General features: G+C 38.7%; 1 protein-coding gene across 2 annotated transcripts in view; it reads left to right on the plus strand.

The window, feature by feature from the left end:
* The window catches only part of LOC136001328 (guanine nucleotide-binding protein G(q) subunit alpha), a 139,326-nt gene that overhangs the window by 94,203 nt on the left and 25,794 nt on the right, over positions 1 to 19,329 (plus strand). For both annotated transcript variants that reach the window (XM_065655500.1, XM_065655501.1), the window contains 3 exons: positions 3,076 to 3,230; positions 16,736 to 16,864; positions 17,826 to 17,955. In XM_065655500.1, the coding sequence (XP_065511572.1) occupies positions 3,076 to 3,230; positions 16,736 to 16,864; positions 17,826 to 17,955 (414 nt within the window). The remainder of the gene's footprint in view (positions 1 to 3,075; positions 3,231 to 16,735; positions 16,865 to 17,825; positions 17,956 to 19,329) is intronic.

A 19,329-nucleotide genomic window follows, 5' to 3' on the forward strand; every position in this document is an offset into this window, starting at 1 on the left:
ATAATGTGGAAATGGTTACAAAGTATTCTTATATTCCCAGAAGGCCATGAAAAATGTTGACTGCTGGTGTCAAAAGTTGTTTGGACTGAAAAGTCACCTACACCATCTAGATTTTGTTTGTGGAACATTACAGCTGGAGTAGTAGTTACACCTTAGTGACCAGGTTGAATTTGGTGGTACTTGCAGAACCCTCGGTTTTGTCTGCTGTTAGGGATTTTTTGTTTGTTTTGATGCTTTGGTAACAGTTACTAGTGTCCCACAAGAGAGAACTCTTAGAAGCTACAATTTTCTCAGGGCAAAAAGCTTGACCTTTTCTGTTTTGTCCCCCCCCATAATGTTGATTTTTGGGTAAAGTGAAAGGTTTAGGAAAGAGTAAGAGGTCCTCGATAAGATTTATAGTGGTATAAACTGGACTAATGATGAATCCTTAGAGTTTTTCATGTTTGAGTACTAACATCAAAAGTTATGTTCCAGATTTGGTATTTATGTTAGTAGAAGGAGACTAAAACCAGTACTTGAGCAGTAGTGACGTCACACATGATGTGTATTTGATTCCTGGCATTAAATTTATGCTTCTCCATCTCACAAGGTTTCACTAAAATTACTTTTTACTTGTACCAGAGCAAATATGAGAAAAATCAGGCCAATAGATGAGATCCTGTATTTTCATCTCTGGCTCTGCCACCAGAAATTAGAAGCCAGCATAAGGTGTTACCTGACATAGACTCTTAAAGAAAGAAAAATTGTCTCCACAAAAGTACAAGCGGGCCTAATGTTCACTGAGGAAATGCTGTTTCTTTTTCAAAAGTTGAATCAACTTTTCGATGGATGCAACTTCTTGGCATATATAATAGTTTATTGTAAGTTTTGTCACATGGTGCAGCATCATATTAGTTGTATGGCAGAACATACAGAGCCAATAAATAAAATAATGCAAGATCTAGGACAATTTCGTAGTAATAAGTCTAGGTAGGTAACTGAATAAAGTAATTACCTTTTAAGATTATATCTTCTACCAATGTAGAATACTTGAGCACCTGTTAGAGAATGTTTTGGGAACTGTTGCAGAAGTAGTTCAGTTATGATGGTTTTCAAATGAAAGCTTTTGAATAGGAAGTCCGTCTTTTAGCTCTTCTACCATTTTGACGTCAGTCGGCCACAAATTCAGAGCTCATGTACAAAAAAAAAAGAAAATTAGTATCTGAATATACACTTTTATTAGTTTGTCACAAGCTATAAGAAAATATTCAGGGTGTCATTATTTTGGAAGTACGTAAGGGCAATAGAATACAAAACCGAGCCTGACAAAATATAAGATAGTTTTTAAAAAATTACCCTGTTACACAAGAACGTCAGCTTATGTCGAGTTCCGTTTCTTGTTACTAGCTGTGAGAAGGTAGTGTCCCTTCACGATTTGTCCAGACATTTTGGGATGTGTGGGCATGATCTGGAAGAAAAGACCCTTTGTTAGAGTTTTGGAGATTCAGGTTCAGATAACAGAGAACATATGTTCTCCCTGTCTCTTAAGACACACATTTTTCACATTAAACATGGAGGTTTTCATTTCCTCTTGAGCAAACAACAGTTGCAGGTATAATATTTTGTTAAGTAATGAGCAGTAGCATCATTCTCCAGGACTGTCTAAAAAGGGGAGTGGGGATTGTATGTGTGTATACAGAGGATAAATTTATTAAAACATAACAAGAAAACTCCGTTCAGTATACCTTTACCTAATTTTAAAGTGGAAAGAGGTTTGTGTCCTCACCTCAAATGCAAATTAGATATGAGAGTTGAATCTCTCAGGCTTTTTGCTTGACTGAGTTTTCATCTGTTTTCTTCTCTGTGTGTGTGTATGTTTGCATGTGTATATATCTCTACACAGGTACATACATTCATGTATTTTTTACGAAAATGTGTACATAATACTTCCAGGACGAATTAGAAATCTTTCTACTATATTTCTTTGGTAACTGTGACTCCACAGGCTTTAACTAAATTTTAAGTATTTAGTAGGGTGATGAGTAGGATTATTTCTTATTAGCAGCTCCCAATTTTAGATACTACTTTTTAAGAATCCCTGTAATTTAAAGTACAAATGGAAACTAAAGACAATTTCTAATACTCCTGCTTTTCTTTTTTGGTAGTAACTTCTGTTACATTTGTTGTAACCTTAAGAACTTCTTTTATCAATCTCTGAAAGGCAAATTTCCTAATTTCCATTTTCCCAGCCACCATCAGGGTCTAAATCTGTCAAGCTGGTTCACTAGCCATCATTTAAAAACCATTTTTATATACTCTAAGATCCTACTTGAAAAATATAAAATGAAATCTTTCTTTTAAAGGGACTTAATTAAATACAAATTTTAGTGTGAATACTTCATTTCCTCTAAATAATACTGGATTGGAGTAAGCATAGTCTGAAATAAGGGCCCATATGTATGTTTATTAATTCACTTTCTGTCTAATATCGTATTTAGCACTATTTGTCTTTATTTGAACACACCACATCATCACACATTTGTAATTTATTCAGTACTCTTATTTATGTTCATTCATTCACACTTTACTTTAAGGTCTTCCCCAGTAAAACAGCAGTACTGTTTCCTTCCTGCACCATCACTGAGTTTGTTCACATGAATATACATTCGGGTAAAATATCCAACTCTGAATATTTCGGGGTTTTACTGTCTCTTCTATGCGTTGTCCAAGTGTCTTGAGTTCAGTTGCTAATGAGTGGTTTGGTTGGTAGAATGGATGGTAGGTATTCTGTTTAACTGTCTATTTTAGCATGAAAGATAAATTATATGCTAGTCTGTGTTGAGATCTTTATGCTATCAATAAAAATGTGAAGTTTTTTTCTGTTCTTCCTCATTTCTGGAACTCCCTCTAACAGTTGTCTCCGGTTTTCCATCTTCATAACCTTCTTCATGGTACTTGATTTTTCAAATTGCACAGGCATGTTGACGATATGGCCAATATGAAAAATTATTCCTGTTTATCATGTTCATGGTATATGAGCTATCTGCAAGCATAGAACATGGAGTAAATTTTACTGTTTTGTTTGTTTTGAATTAGGCTCATGCACAGTTAGTTCGAGAAGTCGATGTAGAGAAGGTGTCAACTTTTGAGAACCCATATGTAGATGCAATAAGAAGCTTATGGAATGACCCTGGAATTCAGGAGTGCTATGATAGACGACGGGAATATCAGTTATCAGATTCAACTAAATAGTAAGTACATGACGGCTACAAACAACTATGTATCATTTTCTGTTACTAGCAAAGTAATTTTTACTTTTTAGCTTCTTCTACTGTACGTGTGTCTACATGTTTGTATGCGTATGCAGCACAAACATGCTTGATTATACACTTAGTAAATTGAATTCAGAGGATGCTTTAAGGAGCGGAGTACATCTAGTTTAGGATTATATCTATATTTGTTTCGCAGAATGACAGTTGGTAATAATCTGAAGTCTTAAAGATTCTAACTAGGGGTGGTTAATCACTGATGTTTTCGTTTTCTTATACCTGTTCAAGCCCATAATCTCCTTTGACATACAGTCCCAAATGCAAGCTGGACAAAAATACTTTCTTATAGTATGACAGTAGTAAATACTGTGAGGTGCAATCATATGGTAGATAGACCTCCCTGCAGTTCGTAAGAGTTATAATGCCCCAGAGCTCTTGTTTTCCCAGGTTTTCTCCTTTTTCCTCAGAGGTTGCTTTTCTTCTGTATTTTCTGTTTCTTTTATTGTTTCTAAATTCTGTTTGTAGTTTCTAATATATCCTGTTTGTTTCTATACCTTAACTTTCTATCATCTTTTGACCTGCTTTGTCATTGTTAGCTACACTTCTTATGTTTTTTTATGTTTTACACTGCTGTACCCTGGAAGAATACGTCAGATGTTTGTTTACCAGAAGAGGCGAAGGTAGGATCTAAGAAGGAAAATTTCCTGCATCCTGAGAGTTGATTTGAACCTCTTGGAGGCTCAGCAAATACATTCCATTCTCTTCTCTTGCCACTGGATGCTCCAGAGGCTGGGAGTTCATGTTGTTTTTAAAATCAATTTCTAGACTTCTTTGTGGTAAAGTCAAGAGCACATCAGGTAAATAGAGGTTAGTCACTTCACATATACATTATAGGGTGACTTAGCCACTTGCTTACCACTAAACCACTTCCCTTTAAGATACTCCTCATAGTGTGAGACAGATACAAACCAACACCACACTGTGGATTGCCTTAAGTAATAGCTGTGTGAGATACAAACATTCAATATGTACTCTACAGGATGTCAAGACCTTAAACCAAATATAAACAGGTTACCAGTCAAAAGTCTGATTCTACCATGGCTTTTCAAACCGTGAAGAAAGGAGAGGCAGCAGTGTTAACTGTTGTCAGTAAGAGAGAGAGCTGTCGTAAGTTTCATTTCACATTTATGTGACAACTTGCAGAATTTGGGTTGCAACTAGAATTTGTGGAGATTCATCACCATTTTGCCTCAGTATGACACTAAAGGCTTTCCCTTCATGAAGAAAAAGTAGGAAATGTTAAGTACTATTCAATATATTCATCAACGACTTGGATAAGGGAATAGAGTGCACTGTCAGCAAGTTTGCTGATGACAGACACCAAGCTGGGAGGAGTGACTGACACGCCAGAAGGCTGTGCTGCCATCCAGCGAGACCTGGACAGGCTGGAGAGTTGGGCGGGGAAAAATTTAATGAAATATAACAAGGGCGGGTGTAGAGTCTTGCATCTGGGCAAGAACAACCCCAAGTTCCAGTATAAGTTGGGAAATGACCTGTTGGAGAGCAGTGTAGGGGAAAGGGACCTGGGGTTCCTGGTGGACAGCAAGATGACCATGACCCAGCACTGCGCCCTTGCTGTGCCACTGTGCCCAGCACGAGGATGGAGCCGGGCACTTCTCAGTGACAACCAATGATAGGACAAGGGGCAGTGGGTGCAAACTGGAACACAAGAGGTTCCACTTAAATTTGAGAAGAAACTTCTTCTCAGTGAGGGTGACAGAGCACTGGAACAGGCTGCCCAGGGAGGTTGTGGAGTCTCCTGCTCTGGAGACATTCAAACCTGCCTGGACGCCTTCCTGTGTAACCTCATCTGGGTGTTCCTGCTCTGGCATGGGGATTGGACTAGATGATCTTCCGAGGTCCCTTCCAATCCCTGACATTCTGTGATTCTGTGAATTGGAAAGTGTTCCAGAGCCTTGCTGAAAAACTTCATCTTTCTCTGACCCCATGAATTGGAAGTATTGTGTACCTCCAACCAAGGGCTTTCTAGTTGCTACAAAAGCACTGAGGATATCTGTTTACTTTCCATGGTTGTGTTTTGTAACACTTCAGATAATTATATATAATTTTCACTCAAGTTCCTACTCCACTGTGTTAGCTGTGCCAGTGGGTATTTAATGCCCCACCGTCCTTATAGTTTAACCCCAGCCGGCAACTTGAACCACATGCTGCTGCTTATCCCTCCCTGCCCCCAGTGAGATGGGGAAGAGAATCAGGAAACAAAAGGCAAAACTAGTGTGTTGGGGTAAAAGCAGTTTAACAGAATAGCAAAAGGGAGACGTAAATAACAAAAGTAACAATGAAACAATACACAAAGCAGGAGATACACAATTCAACTGCTCACCACATGGCAACACCAATGTACAGCCTCCTCCTGAGCAGCCACCCCCATGGCAGCGATCGCAAACACTGGTCCTGTACCACTCATCCTGGAAGAGCAAAACTCAGGACCCCACTTTGCGGTCAAAACATGATCATGCCAAACCACTTGTCCCGAGGGAAATAAAGAGCACTCTGCATCCCAGAAGCTCCCGGTGCAGTGAGCCTTCCCTGGTCAGCTGCCTCACTTTATACTGAGCATGAAGTTATACGGTATTGAATATCCCTTTGGCTAGTTTGGGTCAGCTGTCCTGGCTGTGTCCCCTCCCAGCTTCCTGTGAAAATTAACTCTGTCTCAGCCAAACCCAGGACATTAGCAGCTTCCTGTGAAACTTAACGCTATCTCAGCTGAACCAGGATATTCCACCACTTGTTCCATAGCATTTATGTCATGCTTAGGTCTCATACTTACCAATACATTCCAATTAATTACTACTACTTTTCATATATATGTATGTGTGTGTGTGTGTATATATATACACACACAGATATTATTCCCTTAGTCCATGGTATCATTTAATCCCTCTCAAATGTTTATGCTATTCATTTAGTCCATGAATTTGGGTTCCATCTGTCTTAACAGTCTCTCAGGGCAGTGAAGGTGGTATGTAGTGTTGGATTGTTGCATGCTGGATCCGGAACACGTAGCTGGTTTATCTGGTGCAGTTCGTGCCCACAGTCTGTAGATTAAAGATGTCAACCTCGAGGAAGTTGCTGGATGCCAGTTGTTGAAGCCAGCCCTGGTTCCATCACCACTGAACTTGGTTTGATTGTATCAAAGTTCACTCTTCGTCTGAAAGGTACTTACTGAGTACTGTTAGAATGACATACAGTATTATGTGGCAATTACCAGTAGCAATTAACATCGTACAGTTCAAATCATGGAGTCTTCTTAAACAGATTCAAGTCCCCCTGAGGTACACATCGGACTTTTCTATCCTCCAGCGTTACCCACAAAGTGCACCTAGGTCCTTGAGCAAAAGCAACCCCATGGATGGGTTTGTCTTTGCCTGAGGCAGGAGTAACCCAGACTGCCTTCCCTAACGTATTCTTCGTATTCACTATGGGGACTTTATCCCCTTCTACAGCGCATAGAAGCTTCAATTGGGCAGGGCCAGCTCAATTGATAGATCCCCAAGTGTTAACTAACCAGTGGCCTTTGCTAAATGTGAATCCCAATTGCTGAAGTTTCCAAAACGAATTGCTCTCAGTGTAGTTTTTAACAGTCCATTGTACTGTTCGATTTTCCTGGAGGCTGGTGCATGATAGGGGATGTGATACACCCGCTCAATGCCATGCTCTTTGGCCCAAGTGTTTAGGAGTTTGTTTCGGAAATGAGTCCCATTGTCCGACTCAGTTCTCTCTGAGTGTTGCCATAGGACTTGCTTTTCAAGGCTCAGGACAGTATTCCAGGTGGTGGCATGGGGCACAGGATATGTTTCCTGCTATGCAGTGGTTGCTTCCGCTATTGTAGGCACATGACACTTGGCTTGTCAGCTTTGTGAGAGTGTGTTCCAATATACTCCATCTGCCAGGCCTCTCCCTATTTATATTTTAGCCGTTGTCCTCCCTACCACAGAGGCATTAACCACTTGGCTTGCTTGACTGCAGTGCATGTCTCACATTGATTAATCACCTGTGTGATAGTGTCTATAGTTAAGTCCACCTTTCAGTTGTGGGCCCATCCATGTGTTGCATCTCTTCCTTGGTGGCCTGAGGTATCATGGGCCCACCAAGCTAGAAATAATTCACCTTTATCCTGCCAGTCTAAAGGCGCCTGGGCCACTTCAATCTTGGTAGCCTGATCCACCTGCTGGTTGTTTTGATGTTCCTCAGTGGCTCTTCTCTTGGGTACGTGAGCATCTACATGACGTACTTTTACAGTCAGGTTCTCTAGCCGGGCAGTGATATCTTGCCACAATGTGGCAGCCCAAATGAATCCTAATGATGTCTATTCATTAAAACTCATGTTTCACCTTTAGGGAGACTATTGCATGAATTGTAGTGCTTTGACTAGTAATTTTTGAATGACAGTATTCCATCTGAGTTTGAAGCTTTTTGTAACTTCAGCAACTGAACAATTAATTCCTTCATACCTGTCCATTAAAAATAACATTTTGCTTCCACATTCCATTTCTGAAACACGTGCATTTCAGTGGAATTGCTGTGCGCTACATAGGATGTGCTTAGGTGCACACAAGGAGAAAGATCAGTGTATGAATCTAAGTTTTACTACAGCAGTTTACTCCATTGGTTGGTATTGTCTCTAGCAATCAGAACATTCATTTTTTTTTTCATGAAGTTGTACGGAATTCTTAGGGCATCATGGGTCTTTGTGAGCCTTTCAGAAGGATAATACTGTCCTAAATTGAGACCTGCTATGTGGCTGACACTGGCATAGCAAATTATGAGCAACTGTCTCTGTGACATCTTTGTAACATTTCATTTGTTGGTGGTGAGGAAACTGTATACTCATAATTTATAAGATACATAAGCACATCCTAATTTAAAAATGTTTTAAAACTGTTCGTTGGTTCTTTCTTCCCTTCATTTATAAAAACGTATGTGAAGGTTCTAAAGCTATATATGGGAACAATTTGTGTTGCAGAATGGTAGATTCTGCTTTTGTGTATTTACAATTTGCACAGCCTTATTTGTGTAGGGTTTGCAAGTAAGATAAAACACCACATGAAAATGAAAGTCTTGAAGATTAAGATCAAGTACTAGCAGCAGCACCATGCTAACCAAATATAAAAGGAAGGTCTGAGGAAAGATGGGACGTGAAATCTGCTGCGTACCAAGGCACTGCATCCTATAGAAAAACTGAAGATTATGCAACAGATAGGGAAATTCAGAAGGGGAAATGGGGTTATATAAAGCAGTATACATCACGTATTTCTTTCAAGATCCTTTTTTCATGCAGTACTGAACATGTTTTTAATCTCTGTTTAATATTTAAACCACATTTCCTATTAAGAAAAGTTAGCACAAGCATTTTTTTTTATTCGATCGCTTGCTTTTTTTAGCCTTTGCTAAGATTGGCTTTTAGCCATGCAGGAAATCGAGAGAGACAGCTAGGTAGGATTTGGGTGGGATAAGGATAAAAAGAACACAGTGCAGACTTCTTCCTAACTCACTGCAAAGATATTAGGTTTACTGTGTTTACATTAAGATTAAATAGTTCTAGAAACTTGTAAACGTACTTTAACTTTTCACTGGTGGTGTAGAGGCTCAGAAATGACAATACTTATTTACACTTAGTTGTGTTCACAGCGCGTGTCTGTACACTGGAAATTAATTCCATTTACTGTGGTGCTGCATGTTAGCAAAGAGGACACTTGTGTCATTCTGGAAGCTTTGTGAGGTAGGAAAAGTCCTCCTACAGCTACTCTAACGTTTTGTGTTTGTGGATTTGAAAGACAAGCAAGTTGTGTGTTCCTCAAAAGAGCAGAAAAAGGCTCCTCCCTTTCAAAGCTTGTTTTCCAGCCCATGGTCAAAATTAGTGCTAGTTTGGGATTGTCTTATCAGCCAGTTCAGAGTTTTGCAATACAAACCAACAATCCTCCAACCCCCCCAAAACCACACCAAACCCCAGTAGTAGTATGGAGAGCAGCTCTACCCAATCCCAGAGTATCCAGGCTACAAAAGACAGAGATATATCAAAACTTATTAAATAGATTGCCTAATTAGCCTTAGTCATAGACTTCAGTTAGAGTTTTATTTTCACTTCCACCACCACTATACATGTATGAGAGAGTGCATTTTGTAGAGGGTCATACTTATGAGCTATCCTAACTGCAAGGAAAACTCTTTCTGTGTGAAACCTGAGATCTTTAGGGTTGAAAAGATGGAAATATTTGTGGGTGCTGTCATACCTGGAAAAAGCCATGTGGTATGTGTCTTAGATGTGGTTGAACACAGTGAAAGCATTTGCATATGAGATATTGATGGTGAGCCTTGCTTTTATAGCTGTGGTTACACTGAAATCACCTGACAAAGTTTCTATTAACAAACCATTTACTGGGGTTTGTCCTTTCCCTCTTGCCCTGTACTCTGATATAGGTTAAGAAACAATCACTTTTTTTGCTGGCTAGGTGGTAACAAGTAAGTTTCACTGGTTTTATACTGACCTTTTTATCAGTGCCAGTAATTACCTCAATCTCAAAGTGTTTGGTTTTGTTTTAGAGATTTCTCTTGGAGTGTTTCTAGTGCAGTGCCAGGCCGATCCCTTCCCCACAGCAGTGCATTCAGAGGCACGCTGCTCCCCAGACTTCTCCTTTGCTCACAAGGTCTCGCAGATAGACTCCTTTTAAGCACAGGGTTTATTAGGGTGCTAGTGGATATTAATTCAGCAGTGGAGGTGGGGGATGGAGGGCCCCAGGCAGCGCTACAGGCTTGGGGAAGAGTGGCTGGAAAGTGCCTGGAGGTGTTGATTGACATCCTGTATCCTGTAGCTTGTATCAGGAATAGTGTGGCCAGCAGGACTGGGCAGTGATCATCCCCCCATACTTGGCACTGGTGAGGCCCCACCTTGAATCCTGTGTTCAGTTTTGGGCCCCTCACGACAAGAAGAACATTGAGGGGCTGGAGACAGTGCAGAGAAGGGCAACAAAGCTGGTGAGGGCCCTGGAGCACAAGTCTGATGAGGAGCAGCTGAGGGAACTGGGGCTGTTCAGCCTGGAGAAAAGGAGGCTGAGGGGAGACCTGATCGCTGTCTACAGCTACCTGAAAGGAGGTTGTAGCATGGAGGGTGTTGGTCTCTTCTCCCAAGTAGCAAGTGATAGGACAAGGGGAAGTGGCCTCATGTTGTGCCAGGGCCGGTTTAGATTGGATATTAGGAAAATTCTTTCACGGAAAGGGTTGTCAGGCATTGGAACAGGCTGCCCAGGGAAGTGGTGGAGCGGCCGTCCCTGGAGGTGTTTAAAAGATGCATAGATTAAGTTCTTAGGGATATGGTTTAGTGCCAGAGTTAGGTTCTGGTTGAACTCAATGATCTTGAGGGTCTCTTCCAACCAAAATGATTCTATGATTCTATGATTGTATCTTGCTACATCAGTTTTGACTGCTGAATTTGGGCAGAGTCATTAGGCAGATGAATAGATTAATCTTATTTTTAACCTTGGAAAAGGAAACAAGTGTCATAGGTGAATGCAGCATGTAGCTTTTCTGCCTTTGTCTAACTATGCCTTAATGCCTTCTTTTGATTAATTAGGCTATACAGTAAGCTTAAATTAAAGTTACAGAAATTCATCTTATGGAATTACTCCTGAGAAAATGCTACTTTAGCACCCGATTACTTGCAACGAAAGTCTGGCCTCAAAGATGCTGGAAAATAGTAGCTCATGACTGAAGGAGGGTGTTTGTTTGAAGTGTCAGCCCCATGTTTTTCATGTTGAAGGTGCTTCAAAACCTCGTTCACCAAAGATAAACTCAAATTTTGTTTGTCTGTCTTCACTAGGCTCTGTAGCCCTACTAGATGATCTTTTGAGGTCCTTTCCCATCCCTAACATTCTGTGATTCTGTGAAACTAATTAAGGCTGAATGTTGAGCTACCTCTTCATGGTGATGTGTATTATATTTATTAGTAAGTTCTTGAAGAAGTTTATTGGTTAAAATGAATCCGGTCTTTTTATTAAGGGTAGGAGTCTCACTTCTTTGCCTGATTTCTATATGGGAAGGGCATGTAGGAAAATACAAAGCCAGTTGCTCTGCCCCTGTGATCTCACTCCTGTTTGTTTTGAAATATGGACAAACAGACCTCTGAAACGTGGTCTCTTTCAAGGGCACTGTTAGCACCTCCATAGCCTGACAGCTTCCATGAAGCTGGTGGCAGGCTTGGACCTTGTCATAGGTGGTGTAAAGTGCATTAAAAACAAGTACTCTCTCAGCACTGGCTGGGAGACAAAAGGCTTCCTCCATGTCTGGTCAGCGTGCAGATCACAAGTGTGCTGCAAGACGGTGGCCGTTTGTCCTGATGTCAAGGGAGAGCCACTGCCAACAGCTCATTATACACGCATCGCCTTGGTAATGTACCTTCTGCCTGTCACTGTAGCAACCTCCTGGAAAATTACCTCCACAGCCACTAGAATTAGTTTTTACAAAACTAATTACATGTATAATTAACTTTATAAACTTGGTCTGTACTATAAGTTTACTCAGAGCTATGTGGTTTGGCCTTTTTTTTCCTTTTAAGTCATTTCATGCAATTTTCCTTTTTTTATTCCTTTGTATAATGCCTAGCTGAGTAGATACTGAGTAGATACTGTAGATATATATAGCTAGTAAGTGTCTCATCAAAGCGAGACATTTCTTAGCAGGTGGTAAAAATAAACTCAGAGTGCCATGTAGTTGAGACCTAGATGGCTTGCACGGTTGCTGCTACCCATGCAACTGAATTCTCTGCGGTGATGCTGGTGGTTACTCACTTTTGGACTAGCCCTCAGGACAGCTGCCAGAGTATTTCCAATACCCATATAGTTATTATGATTTAAAATTTTGAAGTTAATAAACTGAGGAAACATCTGATTTGGGCAATTGTTGGCAACATTCTTTTTGTGGAAGTTCATGTCTATGACAAGTTTTACGTTTTGTTCGCAAGAGTGCATGTGTATTATATTTATTAGTAAGGGCTACCCCTTTCTGGGTTATGCTGAAGAGTTAGTTACGTTGTAAAGACCGATTGCAGTATTTGTGCATACATTTTGAGTTAGGCACTTATTCTAAAATACCCTGTGCTTACCTCTTATGTGCTTAATGTTTTTGTACATGCACAGCATTTGTTTGCCCAAGTGAGCAATATATTTGTCAGTACTTTATTCAGGGCTGCATCAGAGAAGTGTTTTAAAGCCATGGTGAATCTTTTTTTTAATAAGCCAATATACAAAAAAAGTCAATTAAAATGTTCATTAACTTCTGGCTCATCTGAATTCAGAGACTTGAGCCACAGCCCTGGCTTCATAAGTCCTTTTCTGGTTGCAGATAAGCCAGTGGAGGAAGTCACTCCACCCTGCTTTCCTGCTGGAGCATAAGGACTTCCCACACTCCAGGCTGTTTCCATCAAATAAACTAGCTTAATTTGAACAACTTCAATAGTGTTTCTTCACTATTACGAGTAATTTTGACAGAAATGTGTTATCAAGCCATTGCACAAGCAAAAGAGCTGGCAACTGGGGGCAGGCAGAGGTGCAGCTAGAGAGGGCCTTGAGCCAGCACGGTGGAAAAGAATTGACATTAGCTGGCATGTCTTGATGTTTTTATTTAAAGTTGCTGGTTGCTAAATTAATTTGAAAATAAATAAATTGTTAGTTTAATAGTATATTGGATGCTTAGAGCCTGTGTATGCAGTGCTGCATTCCCCTGATGGTCAGAGAATTTCTTTAAACCCCAGCTTTCTTATGGGGGAAAAAAAGTTAAATTTCCAACCCTTTTGGTATGGGGAAGATTTGAAAATGTAAATATTTCTTGTGGCAGTGAATTTGACTATGATAAACCAAATAAATGACATTCTAAATTTTCAATGTTATGGGAACAGTTGTAATAGTAATATGAGAAAATTGTGTATGCTGTTAGTATGTCTTTAAATATTAATAGTATTCCAGTTGTTTGTTTGTTTGTTTGTTTTAAATGTAAATAGTCCTGTGTATTCACGTGCATAATCCCTCTCAGCATTTTGAAATAGTGACTCAACGCAACAAAGCAGTTGTTCAGAAAAATTAGACTTATCACCCCACCCTTCCCAATGCAATGCAAAAATCTGTTCTTGTGCTTTGAAAAAAGAATATGCCTTGATTTTTGTCTGTTTGGTACTATGGACATAGAAGTATAGCATTATGCTCACACTGGCGTGTTAAGAAGATTGCACCTGGCTGAAGAGGGACTGTTCATTTCTGCAATATATCAAAAGTCTTCAGATGTGATACAAAGCAGTGGGTACAATGGAAAAGGATGCTGGTGTCAATCCTAATGATACATGTTCTTACCCAAAGAATGGATTTTTTAAAATCAATTGTTACTTTGTTTTAGAGGTTACATATATTTTAACAGAGACTTTTAGTTATTTTAGAGAAGGGAACTTTATGTTGCTGCTGCAGGTAAAGCTTTCAGCCTAATTTTGCAGAAACATGTTTAATCCCCTTGAAGCTGATAGCAGAATGTAAAGTTACATATACTCATATAGCAACAGTAAGTGTAACTGATCTGCAGAACTGTTAAGAGTCAGTAGCAGAGAGTATTTACTCCTTTACCTCAGATTAACAATACACAAACTTTGTTAAAGTCTGAATTCCAGCGCAAGTAATTCTTCAGCAGAAATGTTTCTGTTAAAAAAACCCAAAACTTAAATGGAAAATATTTTTTTTCTACTTAAAAATAATTTTATTGACTATCTGCTATATGCTCACAACATGAAAACGGCAATAATAAAAGATATAGAATTAAGGTGATGCAACAAAGAACTAGGACATTTTCATTTTAATAAATGGATACAATAATATGCTTTCTTATGAAGTTAGAAGGAGAAGTGGTAGGGGCTCAATGTCATTATTTGAAAATCAAAAATACAGGATGTATTCTAAATTGCTTTTCTTGGACTGTAAACTCTGGTTATGATTTCTCAGTATCACAAAGGTTTTCTTTTTAAAGGATTTTGTGCATGCTATATGATTTTTTTGTTTTGTTTTGTTCTGTGAGGTACTCTCACTGGTTTTGACACTGCGTCCTTGATTCTGGGTTTGAATATATAAATAGGACACTTCTCAGAGAACCCCAACTCTGATCTGCTAAGTGAAGAAGTCTAGGGAAATCAGTATTACTCCGTAAGGATGCATAAGGACTCTTCTCTGGACTGCTTAGGCTCTGTAAGGTGCTACAGGTGAAATGAGTGAGAAGGTTGCTGTTTAGTAACTGAGCAGAAATTGAGCAGAACTGAATGAGGAAGAGGAAAAGATAAGTATTTTTAAGGATAAATTAATGCTTCTGGAACTTAATTACATCAGTGATTTGTGCTAGGGGAAAAGAAAAGTACTAATCTGCCTGTTTAACTGTTTGATGATATCCCTTTGTGATATTGCCTTTCTAAAATCAGCCAGATGTGCATTACAGCGCATCTTTACAGAAACGTGCACTGTGCTGATGGTGCAGAGATGTGGTAACCAGGCTCATGTTGGAGACCACAGCTGAAGCTTGCCAAAGGAATTCAACAGGATGATTGTGTAAATGGGTCACCTACCAAATTATTCAGTTAAAATTCTCCTGCTCTTGTGAATACCACTGTACCATGTAATGCTTTTTTGTACCCTTCCAAAGTTCAGTCACAAAACAAAAACAAAACCAATTTTTTGAGTGGATGGGAGAGGGAAAAGAAGCTAGTTCAGGGTCACCGGTAGTTTCTTATTGCGATGTTTATGGATTTATGATGTGCTTCTCCATTCTACTTTTCATGTAAAACACCTGAAGGCAGATGAGTGCTCAGATCCTCAGGCCTTTTTCTTATTGGCAGAAACTAATCAGTGTTTTCAGAAAGTATTTGCAGAGTAGTAGCTTCTGAATTATCTGAGATATATGGTTCAATACATCTTTCTAACTGTGTAACATTCTTGTATTCAGTGTTTACTATTGGAATAATCATTCATTAATAAAATCATAGTGAGAGAGATTTGGTGATGTTTTTGGCTCCCTCCCAGACCTAACAAATTCTTTCTTCTCTATTTTTGCTCTAAGGCAGAAGTCAAAGTGCTTTGTTTCTGTCCTTGTTTGGGATAACTTGCTCTCACTATTTCATTAAGAAATTCAGAGCATCTATAAGAAGTCTACTTCTTGCGTGGGCTTATTTTAAAAGACTACATTCACTAATGACTACAAGGAAAAGGACATGTTCAGAGCTTAATGGTACTTCATCATCGTTCGATAAATTATAAGACCATTGCTCTTCACCTCTAGAGTGAATATGGGCATCTGTAGGTTAATTTCTCTTCTCAGCAGCTAACTGTAGGTCATTCATTTGATGGGAAGTAACCATATGCCTAAGACCTTCATTTTCTGCAGCTGTTTTTCTCCCAGATGTCTGCCATGGGGAGAGTCCAAGCTGCCTGGTGAACGGATTTCATGAGATATTCAGCTCCTGGGCCCAAACAGGCTGTCACACATGCATTGGTACACTTATTTTTTGAAGCATCTCTTTTATGAGAATTAAATCTCCACTACACTGGCGCTTTGTGGTTAAAACCCACCATCAAGCAGTAGCAGAAGAGTTTTGTGTTGTAGTTAATGAAACCTTACAAGCAATTTCATAGTGATTTCTGGGATATATTTCATGTACTGTAGGCTTGTTAAATTAATTAGAAGTTTCAGTGGGAATGCAGGATTTTAGGGTGCCAGATATCCCACTAAACAATGAGTGATGCCTTCTGATAACAAGATCTGGATAGGTTTTTTAAGTAGTCAGTGGGTGGGTTTTTCCTTTTTTTTTTTTTTTTTTAATCTGCAAACAGTACATTTATCCTCCTATCATTTTATAACTGGGAATGATGTATTCTATAGCAGTTCACTGTTCCTTGGGAGATTCATGTTTCTCTATCCATGTATATGTGTAGACACTGCAGAATGAGTGTCAAGAAGTATATTACATGTTGGAATAAAAATGTGCAGTTTTGTATTTCTCACACATTTTAAAATATTACTTGTCTGTAAGTTGCCTAGAATTACGTAATTGAAAACTTTCAATCTTTGGTGAATTTACATGTGAGAGCCAAGCAAACTTGTAGGAACAAAAACCGAACTTAAACAAACACAAAACCAAAACAACAAAAAACCCAAAATGAACAAACAAAACCTTCTTTAGAATTTACTTGAAGTCATGAAACTGTACAGGAAGGGAGGATGAAGTACACTTTTATACCTTGTCCCCGCTTTTGTGCCGATAATGCTCTTTTTTCTGTTGTACTTCTTCTTACCCCACAGCCCATTCCCGTTCCCAAGTCTTCCTTTCTCTTTTCCTCAGTGGGGTGATGGTGTCACTGTCTTGCATTCCTGTTGTTTCTCCCTGTCTGTAGCTATCTTAACGACTTGGACCGCATAGCAGATTCCACCTATCTGCCAACTCAGCAAGATGTGCTCAGAGTTCGAGTCCCAACCACGGGGATCATTGAATATCCATTCGACTTACAAAGTGTCATTTTCAGGTAGAAGAAAGTTTTAACACCCTCTTGTTTTATTTCTTTTCTTTTCCTTTTACATTAGTGGTACCATGTATAAGATATTGGTTAAGATTGCATAAAAGGCACTTATTCTGTCTTTTTAAAATTTGATCGTGGTCATATTTTCATCTAATTGCCCACATATAATAAGGAGCTGATGTTAAAGATGTCGAAAGGATGAAAGATAATTAGGTTGGTCTTTTTGTGAAGGTAATTATTACTGATAGAAAACCTGCAATTCATCTTTTCAGTCATATATAGTAAAGTTTCACTATGAATAATAATCTGAAAATACAATCATATGGCCACGTAATTCATGTAAATTATGGAATACAAAGTTACCAGTTGTGATTTTTAGAGAGAAATTGGTCTCCTTTAGAGAGAAATCACACTACTTGCGTGCAAGTACAGTTGTTTAAAAAATAATGATTTAATTCCAAGTTAGACACCGGTGTATAGTTACTCTGAGACATAGGATGAAGTGGGAATATACTGCAAGCAAATTTGAGATTTAATTTTTGCTATTAAAAGTTTTAGTTGATACATATTATATTCTATTTGTCCTCTTAAGATGGGGCAGCTTTAACAAGTTGGGAATGTTGACTTTGGTAATTTGGGGGGAAGAAGGCAGACCACCCAGTCTGTTCTGTTCACATCTGTTTCGGCTGAATACACAGGCCATATATTACCAAGTCATGTATCTCAGAAATCTGAGGGTTTTGAGACCTACAATAATTTAAATACAGAAAACGCATCAGACTTGAAAGCAAATATGATTTACTATCTACTTAGAAGAGATTCCATTAAATATCAATGGAAAAAAAGTCATTAAGACAAACAAACCAAACTGTGCTGAACTGAATTCTTGAAATTTGTCATTGTGTGTGTGCTTGTGTGTTTATCTGTTAAGGTATTCATAGAGTTGATGTGGGTGTTAATTTTGCAGAATGGTGGATGTAGGAGGCCAACGATCAGAAAGAAGAAAATGGATACATTGCTTTGAAAACGTCACATCTATCATGTTCCTAGTAGCTCTTAGTGAATATGATCAAGTGCTTGTGGAGTCAGACAATGAGGTAAGCAAGCATCAGCAAAAAGCACTGGTTTTAAAGAAAAAAATAACTTCATTTGTCCAGTCCTGTGTTTTCCAAGTGCATTTACCAACAGTCATACACAACTTCACCCAATGGAGTAGAAGCACTACAGGGATCAAGAAGAAAGGAGGGGATCAGTCTTCAAATGTGGCAAAGCTGATCCACTCCATGGAGGATTCAAGGAAACCCACCTATTTTTTGTTGAAGTGGAATACAGTTGAATATAGAAGAATGTTCTTAGTGTAGCTATTTGTACAGTTAGTGTTATACAGCAGAGCTACAGAAATAGGTGGTGGAAATTAAGACAAAATTTATAGGTTCTTTGCTAGAACAAACCCTAAAGTAGTAAACTTCATTCTTGTATTGTATCTTATTTCAAAAAATAACAGAAGTGAGAAAGTGGATGAGCTGAGGAGGTAAAGCACACTAGTATCTAGTCTTTTTAATGCAGTTTGACAGAGTAGGGAGATTATTTAATGGTTAGATTTCTTTCTCTTTCCTGAGGACTATTTTAAGTTATTCATCAAACTTTTATGTGTTACTCACTGGCACTGTCCTGTGCAAGTCGTTTAACACATACTTACAAAAGTTAGGTGAAAAAAGAAAAACACTTGAATATTCTTCATGACAGCATACAATGTCAATTTCATTGTTTAAGAGAATGGTTGACATAACAAAGTAAAACAGGTGTCCCTGAATGTTAATGTTTTCATGGCGAACTTTCTTCAAGATTCATTTTTTAATAAAGCTTTTACATTTATAGTCTTCCCATAAAAGAAAAATTTTGTTACATTAGTTACGTAATCAGCTATATAATTCAAAGCTGAATTTACGAAAGTGATGATTTAATTTACACCAACTTACATGTGTAGATAAGCAGAGAACTCAGTCAGACTTGGTTTATTTTAAGCCAAGCTAGAAATGCCTGATTCTGTCTTTTTCTGTTTGCCTTATTCTTCTGTAACCACAAAGTAAACACAGAAGTATTAAACATTTTAATTTTACAAGTCAAAACCAAATATATTGGAATTCACTTAAAGAAAAATTATGATAATTTTCGAGTACTATTCTAACTATCCAAAATAAACTGCCAAACTTCCTGCTGTTAGCTCTTTGTCACTGTATTTCATACTGTCTTTCTCAAAGGGAGAAGTTCTGATTGGAGCTGTCTCACAGGGAGAGGTTTACCATACTGGTTCCCTATCAAGTGTATCCTGTTCTAGTTTAGGTAGCTTGCTCAGACCCTTGCTCTGATTTGTCAGGTAACTTCAGTGTGCAGATTATGACTTAGACCATCCCTGCCGTAGAAGATGAAGCAATATCTCACTTAGGCTGAATCATTGGAAGCATACAATC

The sequence above is a fragment of the Caloenas nicobarica genome, chromosome Z, assembly GCF_036013445.1.
Source record: "Caloenas nicobarica isolate bCalNic1 chromosome Z, bCalNic1.hap1, whole genome shotgun sequence".
Classification (NCBI taxonomy): Eukaryota; Metazoa; Chordata; class Aves; order Columbiformes; family Columbidae; genus Caloenas; species Caloenas nicobarica.